The 13,182-nt window shown below is 37.4% G+C and overlaps 2 protein-coding genes across 5 annotated transcripts in view; one reads left to right on the top strand and one right to left on the bottom strand.

Annotated features, from left to right (window-relative positions):
* kcnq1.1 (potassium voltage-gated channel, KQT-like subfamily, member 1.1) overlaps positions 1-6,960 on the top strand; it is a 45,469-nt gene extending 38,509 nt beyond the window's left edge. For all 3 annotated transcript variants that reach the window (XM_085158456.1, XM_085158447.1, XM_085158437.1), the window contains 5 exons: positions 2,914-2,989; positions 4,586-4,680; positions 4,874-4,920; positions 5,032-5,093; positions 6,271-6,960. In XM_085158456.1, the coding sequence (XP_085014582.1) occupies positions 2,914-2,989; positions 4,586-4,680; positions 4,874-4,920; positions 5,032-5,093; positions 6,271-6,525 (535 nt within the window). In that variant the 3' untranslated portion in view covers positions 6,526-6,960. The remainder of the gene's footprint in view (positions 1-2,913; positions 2,990-4,585; positions 4,681-4,873; positions 4,921-5,031; positions 5,094-6,270) is intronic.
* Positions 6,961-10,420: 3,460 nt separating this feature from the next.
* On the bottom strand, positions 10,421-11,968 carry LOC146525291 (cyclin-dependent kinase inhibitor 1B-like). 2 transcript variants are annotated; one of them, XM_085158469.1, is made up of 2 exons: positions 10,972-11,968; positions 10,421-10,879 (listed from the first exon to the last, which is right to left on the bottom strand). In XM_085158469.1, the coding sequence occupies exons 1-2, from the start codon at positions 11,384-11,386 to the stop codon at positions 10,779-10,781; spliced, it is 516 nt and encodes a 171-aa protein (XP_085014595.1). In that variant the 5' UTR covers positions 11,387-11,968; the 3' UTR covers positions 10,421-10,778. The 2 variants fall into 2 exon arrangements, with proteins under 2 accessions (XP_085014595.1, XP_085014603.1); XM_085158477.1 differs by having other exon boundaries at positions 10,805-10,866; positions 10,958-11,968.
* Between the last annotated feature and the right edge of the window lie 1,214 nt (positions 11,969-13,182).

The raw sequence follows: 13,182 nt of genomic DNA, 5'->3' as shown, positions 1-13,182 counted from the left end.
CCTCTGTTGTCTTCGTTTCCGTTATCAGTCATCGTAATTTACCATCTCTGTGCAAGTCTGCAAATTTCTTTATTAAATCATAAGATTCTTAAATTCATCAAGTCTCTCTGTGCCTGGGTCCTCGTCATGAAACATGACATCACTGCTTTGTACATTTTAACACAATTTAATCCCCACATTTGTAAAAGAAAAGCAAAACACTTTTTTTAAAGTCTGTAACAAAACCATCAAATCAGATAAATGTTATTTAAATGCTGCAAACGAAGAATGGATTGGAATAAAAAAAACCATTTCAGCATAAAAATGTAGACAGTACAAAAAGCAGAGTTCATGTGTCTTTAGACCTTTCCAAAAAGCCACAAAAAGCACTCGAGGAATGTTCAACAACCATTATTTGCTTGGGTTTCATATTTTTTAAAGCACAAATTTCTATGATGAAGACAGACTCTGTGGGCTACATTATTGATCACTACTACTAATAAATATAAGGCAGGGGTTTGAAGTTACACAAAGTGTAGATTTCAGCTGTTTTTGGAAGTCTTCTCTCTGAGTTCATTACATACCTCACAGAAGCAGACAGCAGCAGAATGAGTTTTTCCAAAGTTAGAGAATTGCATGTATTATTGCATGTAACCCACCTGTATTTACCTATATGTTATATTATAAATTATACTCAATGTAGAGACATGGTCAGTCAGAATCCATGTCACCTTAAAAAATTTTATGGATGTTTGCCCCTATTTAAAAAGTCTCCTCATAACTCATAGTGATAACAAAAGCATTGGTTCAATACTGATCGTAAGTGTAACTTTTTGAACTGTCAAAGCATGACAGCTAATAATAATGAATTATTAATATCAACACTTTACCGAGTTCTTTTGATTCCTCAGAGGCATCCGATGGAAGACAAAACACTGCTCAGTAGACCATTCTAACAGAATATATGGCACTAATAGTAATCAAAATGCCTTTACTGCATTAAACAGAACATTTAGGTGCTATTTAAATAGCACTATATATATTAAATAGCACAATCAAGTATCCCCTAACAGCTCCAAAGACATCCTTCTAATCTTGCTAAGGCTTTAATCCGTGGGATTTCATTCCACTTATCAAATTTAGGGTTGCAGGTGGGATTGGAGCCTATCCCAGCTATCATAGGGCAAAAGACAGAGTACACTCTGGACAGGTCACCAGTCCATCTACAGGGCTGCCACAGAGAGAGACAGACAATCATTCATTCTCACAATCATGGCTAATAGGGAATTTAGAAATTTCAATTAACCTAAACCACACGTCTTTGAGAGGATGTACTCAGAAAGAACCTACACATGCATGAGGAGAACATGCAAACTCCACACAGAAACGCTCCAGTCAGCTGGTGGATTTGAATTCTGATGTTGAGTTAAAAAACTGCCCAACATGTTGCCTAGTGACTCCAGTGGAGTAAAGATCAAAACTTTTGCATCCGCAACACACATATGCAGACTAAATGATTGATGTACTCAGACCATGATAATGATCAACATTAATAAAGTTCACTGATGGCTGTTACTACAAAGAAAATGAGAGTGAAAAATATGCTTACTCACTTCCTTCAAGCCCTGTAGAATCTCACTTCTCAACACATCAGATACTTATTCTGAAGCACTGAATATCTGATGTCACCAGGACATTAAAAACTGCATATATAAAATCACCCATTAAATCTGATAAAAGAAATGAAAAAAATGTTTGCTGACTTTCCCCAAACAGGATTTAAAAAATCTTTTTCATTTGGGTGCTTTTAAGCGTCATGTTTGTCTCAATACACTAATTGTAGCTGACTATTTGTTAAGATCTCTGTTGAACATAAAATGATCATAGTGACTTTGGTTTCTACTGAGGAAGCCTAGAATACGTAGTCCAGCACATAATCCCCTTTAAAACTGTACAGAGTTAATTACTAAGCTTGCTAATAGGTAGACTTGGATGCTTTAGACAGAACAAGGCTAAGCTCCTCTTTTTATTCTCTGTGCTACGTAAAACAAACTGTCTCTTAATTCCAGTCTTAGATCTCCTCTTTTTAAGTTTAATAAGCTCCATTTCCAAAATATTTAACCATTTCTTTAAGGATTATAACGTTAAAGATCCCTAGGATGTTCACATCACAGTGTTCATTAATGGTAGATGAAAATATTAAAGAAACATCTTTGATATTCAAATGCTTCCTTTTTTTCTGAAGAAGTCACAATTTGCCATTAGAGCTAAAATAAATTTGTCTCACTGCCTGGCTTCTGCTTATATCACTACCACATAATCCTTTTATGATGTAAAATGGATTCTATAATAGTTCAGGAGCACATTATTGACGTGTCATAGTGCTAATTTGACAAAATGTTATGAAAGCTGTATGTGAAAATCAGCCCATTGCATTGCCTCTGAAAAGTCCATTATGAGACTCTCACCTGCCTTGTTATACACCGGACTTGACAAAGAACTCGCTGCGCTCCCACCTCACATACTTGCTCACTGCTTTTCCAGCGTAATGAGCCTGTTAAGTAATACCTATTTAATAATTCCCACAACATAATAATGGAGGCTAAATGCCCGACAATCACTCTAAGCTTTGTGCTAATGATTTTTCGAGAAATGTGCAGACCTTGAAAATTACCCGCCTTTGTTCTTTCTGTAACTCACTTTCATCACATTCAAAGGAAGACAAGTAATAGAGGAGAGGCTTTTGATGTAGATGGAGCAGTAATAATGAAACTTAATATTTTTGCCTATACTGTTAAGAGTTCAGGTATGAAGGTTAATGTCTGCCAGTTTTTTCATAGTTTCACACGTTCATTTAATTCAGTGAAAGAAGGGGTGTAAACAAGTGTAACAGGTTGAAGGCGACCAACCTTGATGCAAATGTGTTTTTCACAGACTCACAGAGTCTCACCGAAAAGCCATCCGGGTGATCCAGAGAATGCGTTATTTTGTGGCCAAGAGAAATTTCCAGGTAATTATTACAATTTTTTTAATAGCAAAAAAGAATAATAATCACACATTGGGAAATAATTGATGTTTCCAATCCAGGGTCACAGCAAGCAGTGGTTCAGCTGAGTTTGCAAATGAGCAGTTCAGATCAGCAGCATCATTATAGTAATAGGTTTTTGAATTGGTTGTGGAAAAAAGATGAGTACATCTGGATATGAGTCCTATACTGTATGTTTTTTTTTTCTTTTAGATGATGTTACTTGTTGTCACATTAGTAACGCTTTTATGACTTCTTTAATTCTAATCAAAGGCTCAAGCCATGAAACGCTAGCTGTGCTTTTAGTCTGTTTCAGTTGTAAGTTAATGTATTTATTTCAAGTATAAAAAAAATTAATTCCACTTCACTTTACGTCCAGCTAACCTCTGTTCAGTGTTTTTTTTTTTTTTGTACAGGCTTTGTTCTTTATCAGCCAGTCACAATAACATTTCCATGATATTAAATTAATAAAAATGACTGTGTATACAGGATTTACTTTATATCTGGTTTCTAAACCTCACCAAACATTTGTGGAAGAGAAGGAGCACTCTCTTTCTGTTCTAAACTTTTACATTTCGGGGCATAATTTTAAAAAATATCATCTGGCCTTACCAGAAATTTAAATGATTCAAATATAACTTCAGGGGGGAAAAGTGTGACATACCACACTTTATGATTATTTATTTAACAAAGAAGCTAAGTATACCTCATGATTCAGTACGCTGTAGAACCACCTTCAGCAGCAATAACTTGAAGTAATTGTTTTCTACATGACTTTATCAGTCTCTCATGTCATTGTGGGGGAACTTTACAGCCTTTTTTTTACGTCTTTACAACATTTGCAGGCATTCATTCATGCACAGCTCTCTTAAGGCCCTCTTTTTTTCTCTGCAATTTCTCTGAGCATTGCACAGCCTGACCTTGGAGTGAATTTGCTGACATGTCCATTCATAGTAACTCTAGAAATTATTTTGTATGTTGTCCATGTGTGAATAATCTTTCTCCCTGTGGAACGATGGACTTAAAATTGTTTAAAAGTGGCCTTGTAATACTTCCCAGATTAATGAGCAGCAACAATTACTTATCTAAGATAAGATCGTTGCTATTGTCTTTCCTCGCTGGCTTTGTATTAACACTGAATGAATGTATTAACTGCTGAATGCTCCAGGGCAGTAAACTGCCAAAACTTCTGCTCTTACAGAACTCACCAAACTTGCTGATGAGCAATAAGACTAGTGCACTAATGTCACCCTTTTAGTTTCTATGAAAGCAGTAAGTGTGTACTTAGATTTTCACACACTGTCTCCTGAATTTTGGCTTAGTTTTTGTTAAAGAAATAATACCAAACTGTAATATGTCATGTGTTGTTGTTTACCTGAGACTTGACTTAACTAATTTATTATTTCTATGCCATGAGTAAAACCTTTCTTTTTTTACATAAGTTTCTTTGACAGGATCATTTTCTAAAGAATATCCAGTTTCTGGCATGTAAAGACATTCGTACGGGTTTGATCCTGACAAGACATTTGTAATAAAAAGAGATGACGTTTTGATTAAACAATCTGAAACTCTCTGTTGTAGCAAGCTCGTAAACCGTATGATGTGCGAGATGTGATTGAACAGTACTCCCAGGGTCACCTCAATCTCATGGTGCGCATCAAGGAGCTTCAGAGACGGTAAATGGTTTAAATAAGATGAGCTTCATGTGAATTATATCCCCTGAGTACAGCATGGATATATGTGTACAATACTGTCAAAGGCAAAGAGATAAATAAAAAAAAATGAATGGAGGAGATCTAGGAAGATGAAAGGGGAAGTAGAGAGTGTGTAAATATTCCTCTAACTTAAGGCTCCCATTGTTTCCCCCAGACTGGACCAGTCTTTAGGGAAGATAACTTTGTTCCAGACAGGTTCAGGTAATGAATCACTCCACTGACTTCTCCAAATACATTACAGCAGCTATGGTACAAACCACAGACCTAATCCTTCTGTCTTGTTATTTACTTGACTGTTGTCTGCCTCTGAAGACCGAGCCAAAGACAAAGGCAACAACTCTATCGGATCCAGACTCAACAGGATGGAGGACAAGGTGGGATTTGTGCAACCTCAGTGGAAAAATAAAGCAACACTCACCAGCCTTGTAGAGTTTGAGATTCTTTCTTTTCTTTGTACAAGAGAAAAGTCAAATATTTAATTCCATCTCCATTTATCTTGCACTATAATTTGAGCTTTTATTGCAGTTCACAAGGGTTATCCCAAGAGGATGTTTACAATGACAATTTACAATTCGGTGAACCCATGAAAATAAACTGCATTTGGGAATTTTATGGGTAATGCAACAAGAGCTGCCTTTGTTTACTGTAATGTAACATGAGCCACTATGCATGTGTGCACATGTGGCCTCGTTTTTGTTGATTCAAATATAAAACTTTAAGAGCCTGTTCCACTTCTGTGGCATAAAAAGAGGAACTGTTTGCTTTCATGTATTTCAAAGATGCATCAAAAAAAAAGAAAAGAAAAAGGAACACAATGTGCAATTCCCTCCCTGAGTTTTTATATACATCTGTGATTTTTTTCTCTTTGTTATTTGTGATTGGATAAAAAAAAGATCAAACTGCGTCTAAAGTTTTTAAAGATCTCCAAAAGTTGATTCTGTTCATCTGGACATAGCGTTTTCTGGGATAAACATTTCGTCACTCATCCAAGTCACTTCTTCAGTCTCAGCTGACTGCAGGACCTCATCTCATGAGGTCAAGTTGACCTCACAGCCCATTGTTCCTTCAGTGGGCTGGTTTCAGTCATTATGCAAATGTACTGTTCATAAGATTGGGGAAACTTGCTGTCAGCTGACACTGAAGAAGTCACTTGGATGAGTGACGAAACGTTTCTCCCAGAAAACGCTACGTCCAGATGAACAGAATCAACTTTTGGAGATTTATTTTCCTGGATGATTGAAAATGCATCAAGAAGTTTTTAAAGAATTTTCATCTCATAATCCTGTAGTAAACATCACTTTAGTTTCTGTTCTTGAAGTGTAATTCTGTATCACAGAACCATAACTGACCATGAAAACTACAATCATTAAAATAATTGGCCCAAACTAAAGATGCTGTTTGTGCAACACGGGTTAATTAAAACTTTATGAACAACGTAACTGTAGCTCCTTCCTTTAACAAGTAAGCAAACCTAATTTAATTTTAATTACTAAGAGGCACTGTTGGTGTCATAGCTGTCACTTAAATGAATATTTGATTGAACTCTTACAGATAACACACATGGACCAGACTTTGAATCGCATTGTGGAGTCCCTCGCATATCTGCTGGAACAGAAGGATGCTGGTGGCGACGGTGGGGGCGGGTCAAGGCTCGGACCGACCTGTAATGTCCTCCCTAGCCAGGACAGCCTGCCAAGCTATGACCAGCTATCTTCACCCTCTTTGTGTGCCTCCTCCAACACCGCCAGCACAGCGGTCTGCCCCAACCTGTCCCCGAGCACCACTGGCAGTCAGGATGAGAGCTGATGAAACCAATAAGCAAACACCAAGTTTTTCTTCTTCTAGTATAATATAAGATATTTAGGATGAATGTCCCAGCAGACCATGGGGAATATGGACATCTGTGAGAGAAAAACAATAATTCAACACTGCAATATCTCTTAACAGTTACATTGCTATTAGATTTTTGTAATTGCCAGGTTTGAGTATTGTAAACATTTATTTAGGTTAATGCCAAAAACCCTGCAACTTCAACCTCCATTCTTCCTGTTTAGCATATGCATATTTTAAAATTATACAGTAATTTGCAGTAACTTTATTACTCTTAGGGGCTTACATTTCTATATATCACTTGAAAATCCCAAATTAAATGCTGTTTTCACTGTTTTCCACTGTTTCACTTCTTTGTTAATGTAAAGATTTCCTTTCTCTTTTGACAATAAAATAATGCAGTAATCATAATCATGCCTGTGTGATGTGAAGCAAAAAACTTTCAATGGTTCATGTTTTTATGAACCAATCCTGTTACAGTCTGAGTTACTTTTTTTCTCAAGCATTATCCTGCAATAGCATATGATTTATTTCAGTAAATCATTTGATCAACAGGGGGTTCTCGCCCCCTTGGGGGACACCCCCCTAGGACTTAAATATGGGGCTCTCCACCCTTTGACCTTATAACTGAAGAAGCTTCTCGAATGAGAGGTGAAACGTCTTCAAGCAACTTGAAGAAGTCCAGACGCTTTTCTTTCCAAGCTCTTTAGACTATGTCAGTACTCCCTCTTCCCCCCCCAGTGGATGGTAATGGTACTTCAGGTGGGCTGTTGTTGAAAGTGAATTTGTATGCTATGATATGTGATTACTTTTCTGGCTAATTTCTGACCCTGAATTTGCCATATATATCCATGATAATGGGGGAAACGTACGTAGAAAGAAAGGGGCTATGACGTGTCATAAGCAATGTGTTAAATTGCAACTAAGGAAAAACATGACCTTTGGCTTATATTATGACCAAAGCTCTAATGAGAGGTTTGGGTGAGCCACAGAAAACATCCAGGTTTCTGAACTGATCATGGGAGTCTTAAATTTAGGAAGTGCTGATTTACATTGTAGCTGACCTTTTTACAGACTTTTTAATCTGCATTTGTTTTTTAATCAGTAAAAGCTTAAGGTGCATATATTGCTTAGAATCAATTATTATATTGTTTTAATTACTGTATTGATTACTGAAATTTCAAAGTAAGGTTGAATTATTGAGAAAGAAAAATGCAAATAAACTTCCCAAATCTGGAATAAATAAAATATCTTAAAGTCATCACGACCAAGCCTTCTTTGAAATAACACATTAAACTGCATTCATCTTTGAGATTGTTCTTATACATTAACAGGTTTTACTTGAATAAATGCCATTATTTACTATACAGTTTCAGTTACTATTTGTTGTTCAGCACAACTTTTCCGTAGCAATAAAAGATTGAACTAATTATTACTGAGTGTCTATGTATTGAGTCTGCTGGCCTCGAGGAATCTCTCACTAAAACCAGTGAGATAAATATTTGAGTTACAGAAAGACATTTTTCTTTTGTAATAGGTATTTTGAAGGAAAAGCAAACAAAAAAAGTCAGTATTTCACACTAAAAATGAAAGCAAATAATCCAACTAAGAGTTCTTGTCTTGAATGTCTGGAGCACCGTTCAAGTCACTGCTTCCACAAGTATTTTGCATCACTCATGTTTTAACACAATGAGGTGGAGCTGTGTGTCGTGTCCTCGCCAGCTTATTGAAACAGTCAAAAGCATGGCTAATACCATGCTCTTTAGACAGCTGACCTTTGAGCGGCAGATGGTGACCTTTTCCCTGCTGACCATCCGTGGGGTGTCCAGGCATTCCTTCATACAAGTACCCATGTGGAGAAAGGGCCCAAATGACCATCTGCCTCTGGTGTGGACAACAATGGGCTGCACCCTCCTAAAGTGTGCTGAGGGTGCTTGGCCTTTGTGGCGATCAGGAAGAGGGTGAGGGGAGAGTTTCATTACAGGGAGGGCGTGGATTGTTTGGGATATTGGAGTAATCTGCATTATAAACAATCAAACAATACAGAAAGTCATTATGTCCTAAAGCTACAATGAAATGATTTTTTTTTATGTTTCTTTAGCATCTGCTTAGGTGAGGCAATTTGTAAGGCACATTTCATACAGAAAGAAAAAAGAAATAAACACTAACATGCTAATTTAGCCAGCAGTTTGCTTCACATCAAAGGGTACAATTTCCTCAGATGTATTTGTTGAGTGATCAAACACAAGTGGAAGTCCTAATGCGTGTCTTTCCTGCAATTTCTTCTACTTTGGACAATTAATTAAATCCCAATCAGAAGGAGCCACCGTTTCCAAAACAAGGCAGTACTCTTTGCAGGATGCTTTTGTTGTTTTTTTGTTGTTTTTTTTTTTTGTTTTTTTAATCAACCTATGGGTCATTATGAAGGAACATTTCTAATTCTCTCAGCAAAATCACTCTAGAATTGCATGAAACAATCATTGCAGGCTTTTTAGTGACAGTTAAATTCACGGAAAATGTGATGCTTGTAATGCTTCTCTTTCAGGGAATGTAATTACTGCTGGAGTTGGAAACCTGGGAATCCTCTAACCTATGGGAACCTATGGACCCATGGGACAGTTTGATTATTTTTTTTTTACAAGTTTATTTGAAAAATAAATCCACTGGAACAAAGTGAATGATCATTTGTCTCCATTCAGAAATAACACAGTTAGCAACGTCACCGAGCCTTTTAAAAGTGTTATTGTCTTTCTTTTTTCTTGCTTGTGTAGCAAGTATGAACAGGAGGTCTTTGGGAAAGTGACATTTGAGCAATCGTAAGGCAAAGTAAGAATAAGCATAAGTGATATTGCTTCAGGCACTTGTCAAGGATGATAGCAACTTTGACTATGAACAGGGACTAAGTGAAAATAGAAAAGCTGAGGGAAGACCTGGGGGTGGGGGGTCGAGGAGTGCCAAAGGCTGATTTGTAGGTGAAATAGATGGCACGCTCTGCTTTGTTGCTATTATCCTGCTCTCAGGCCAGATGGCCTCTTGAAGTTCTTTAGAGCTGAAAGCCCAACACTGCAGGAGTGCACATACTTATGCGGGATTTGGCTTTTCTAATGGGCTAATTTGGCAATTACAGTTTATATTAATGGATATAATTTAAAGCCTGACGGCACATTTCTTACAATTGTGATTATGAAATATCTCATAATAGAACCCAGAAAATGCAATTACTCTGAAACAATTTTCTTCTTTGAATTGCTAAACTTACAACCCGAATAGTTTTTCTTCTTCTATGACTTCAGAGAGAGAGAGAAAGAGAGAGACTTATTAACCTACTCATCTGTGTCTGCTGCAAAGACAGCAAAAAAAAAAAACACTAAAGATGTACTCTCTCATAAGACTGCAGTCATATTGAAAAACCAATCATTTAGAAATCTGTTCACCAAAGGGCACGGCTATAAATAGATGAACATTTTAGTGTAAGAAAAAGCAGTCTCGGTGTCTTGCATATAAAGACAAGACTGACAACACGTTTGACAGCTGGAGGATAAAAAGATTCAGCTCTATTCAGTGTCAGCAAACTGTCACAGTGCAAAATGTGGTGCACATTGTTTTGGATATTACCAATCTGTAGTTTTAACACTATGTATTGTTGATGTGCTGCAGTTCTCAATTTATGTCTTAGACAAGTATAGATCTGTAAAGTATTGACTGGCAATCATGCATGAGCTTCTGAATGGCTATGTCTGATTTTATCAGAGCTTTAGAGATAAATTCACATTAAAAAGGTTTGATATAGGAGATGGAAAATGGAACTATCACAAATTTGTTACTTTACACAAAAGGTTTCCTGGTGTTAAAAAAAGTCACAGGCATAAAATGTAATGATCCAATAATCACAGTTTATTAAAACTGTAATATGCACAGAAATGTGCTACATATTCATTTTATATAACAATAATGACCTAACAAAATAGTGCTTTTTTAGAACAAGTTACATTAGCAGCACGAGTGTATAACAGATTTTTTTTTAAATGCCAGTGAAGAACATTCATAACATCCATAAATAGAATAAATATTCTAATAAGAGATGTAATCTCAAAAAAAACCCCAAAAAACTGCTAAAGGAAAAAAAAAAGAATAAATAAAATCCACCAACATACAATAAAATAAAATAAAATAATTTGTTGTGGGGATCAAGTCCATGAAAACATAAATAGTCATTTTCAGCTGCATGTTCATCTTAAAGTCTTGCGCAGAGCTGCTTCATTAGAACCGACGTGAAAATGATTCGGGATGCTCTTGGTTGTTTGTTGTCCTCCTTCTCTTGCGAAATAATCTGAAATCGGAGAGAGAGATTGGTCAATATTTTGGCATTACATTTGTCGATGAGCCAACAAACAAAAGCTAACGGGACTCATTTTCCTGTACCTGTGATCCGAGCATTGTCTTTGAGACTGGCTGCCGGTTTGGAGAGCGCCCTCTTCCTCCTGTGGAGCGTCTCTTCAGTGGGAGTCTTGCGCTTGTTGGTGATGTTGGAGCAGTTCTCCTGGTCGATCCCTGCGCCTTCTTCGCCGTCGCTCGGCCTTTCCCCACCTGAACCGTGGGCAGCGTCCTTCGGCGGTGCGGGATCCTGATGGAAAGCCGCAGTGCAGACTACAGGTACTTCCTCCCACTGAAACCGGCCAGGCAGCGGGGTTTCACACTCGAAGTTAAAATTCCAGCGCCGGCTGTCCTCCTCAATGATCTCCTTAAGCTTCAGCTTCAAGTCCCGGCGCAGCTGGCTGTGGTCCACCGGGCCAAACAAGCTCCTGCAAACAGACTCCCTGCGCCTGGTGGGCTCCATCCTTCAAATTGTTAAGTTTTTTGGTGGCGATGGTGGTGGTGGTGCACTCTGCTCTGCTCGATACTTGACTGCAGGTTGATTTAAAGGCTGCAGGGCGCAAAAGTTTTTTGTTTGTACACAATGACAAGCGACTTCTGATTGGCTGCAGCTGTTGGAGAGGGACAGCTGTGGTGTGGGGGTTGCTGGTGGTGGTGGTGATCCAATCATTTTGTGATGAACTCAGCTGAAACACTGGATAAAAGCTCCTGATTGTGTTTGTTAGTCTGTCCTGTCTAGTGGTCACAGAAGAATTTCTTCTTACCACCTCCTGACAGAGTATGAACCTTCCAGATCCCTCAGGTCATCTGGATCCGGTCTTTTATCAGTTCCCAGAGTCAGAACCAGACACGGAGAAGCTGCATTCAGCTTTTATGCTCCTTATATCTGGAACAAACTCCCAGAAAGCCTCAGATCAGCTGAAACACTCAGTTTATTTAAATCCAGGTTGAAGACTCACTTATTCTCAGCTGCATTTAAATAAAGCACCAAATCCGCACTTAAGCTTAAATTTCAAAACTTACATTTTAACTACTGATTTTATCTACTGTTTCTGATTTTATCTACTGTTCGATTTATCTGTTTTGATTTTATATACTGTTTTGTTTTCTTTGTTTCTTTGTTTGTTTGTTTGTTAATTAGTTTGTTTGTTTGTTTGCTTGTTTTAAATCAATTTTAATCATGCTTTTTATTTGTTTTTGTTTCTAATGTCTCTGTAAAGCACTTTGAATCACCTTGTTGTTGAATTGTGCTATACAAATAACCTTTGCCTTGCCTTGCCTTCTTACTCAGCATAATCCAGTTCAGTTATATTTTATTTATTTTGAATCACAACCAAAGTTACCTCAATGCACTTTAAATTTTAAGGTAAAGACCCTGACAATAAAACAGAGAAAAGCCAACCATCAGAGATTACCCGCCTATGAAAAGCACTTGGTGACAGGAAAAAACTCCCTTTTAACAGCAAGAAACCTGCAGCAGATCCAGGCTCAGGAAAACCGAGTGTATAACAGATTTATAATAACAGTGCCTCAGTGAGATTTACCTGTATATATACATGTGAAATAACATTTTTAAAAATTAATAATAACTAGTGATTAAATGCAAACTGGTGTATAAACACATAGAGACTGAAGAAAAACACTCAGTGAATCATGGGAAGTCTCCAGCAGCCTACACCTATTTTAGTGTAACTAAGAGATTGAGGATCACCTTAGGCCAGTCTGATCTATAAGCTTTATAAAATAAATATTAAAAATTAAAAGAAGAAAAGCTTAGAGCTTAATCTTAAAAGTAGAGAGGGTGTCTGTCTCCCAAATCCAAACTGGGAGCTGGCTCCAATGAGGTGGGGCAAGCTGAAGTCTCTGCCTCAAGTTCTACTTTTAAATACCCTAGGATGCCCCAGCATGAATGCACACAAGCACATTTATAACCCATGCATGGCTGCAAACCGTCAAGAGGTACAAACCAACACTAAATTGTTTACAAGTATTTCTGTTTATAAAATGCTTTTTGTTTGTCACACCAGATGGCAAAATGCAGTTCAGTCCCCACGAGCTGTGATTAAGTGGTCTGTGAAGGCAAGTTGGGAGACTAGCTTGAAGGAGATTTTAAATTTAAATGAGTTACGGTTTTGCTTTTTTGCAGGCACAACAATACTCTATTCTAAGACTGAATGTAAAAAGATGGCGGTAGCCACATGTTTGGTGACAAGGAGCACACAATAAAACAATAAAACACTCAGCCTCAAGCTGAGTGTT

The sequence above is a fragment of the Neolamprologus multifasciatus genome, chromosome 1 (assembly GCF_963576455.1).
Source record: "Neolamprologus multifasciatus chromosome 1, fNeoMul1.2, whole genome shotgun sequence".
NCBI classification, from domain to species: Eukaryota; Metazoa; Chordata; class Actinopteri; order Cichliformes; family Cichlidae; genus Neolamprologus; species Neolamprologus multifasciatus.
The sequence above is the reverse complement of the archived record's forward strand: the minus strand, read 5'-3'. Positions and strand labels throughout refer to the sequence as shown.

Bases quoted from the DNA above. Each gene is read 5' to 3' on its own strand.
- LOC146525291 (XM_085158469.1), bottom strand. From the start codon at position 11,386: ATGGAGCCCACCAGGCGCAGGGAGTCTGTTTGCAGGAGCTTGTTTGGC. The intron at 10,880-10,971 runs GTACAGGAAAAT...CTCCGATTTCAG, and splicing joins AGACAATGCTCGGATCACAG to ATTATTTCGCAAGAGAAGGA.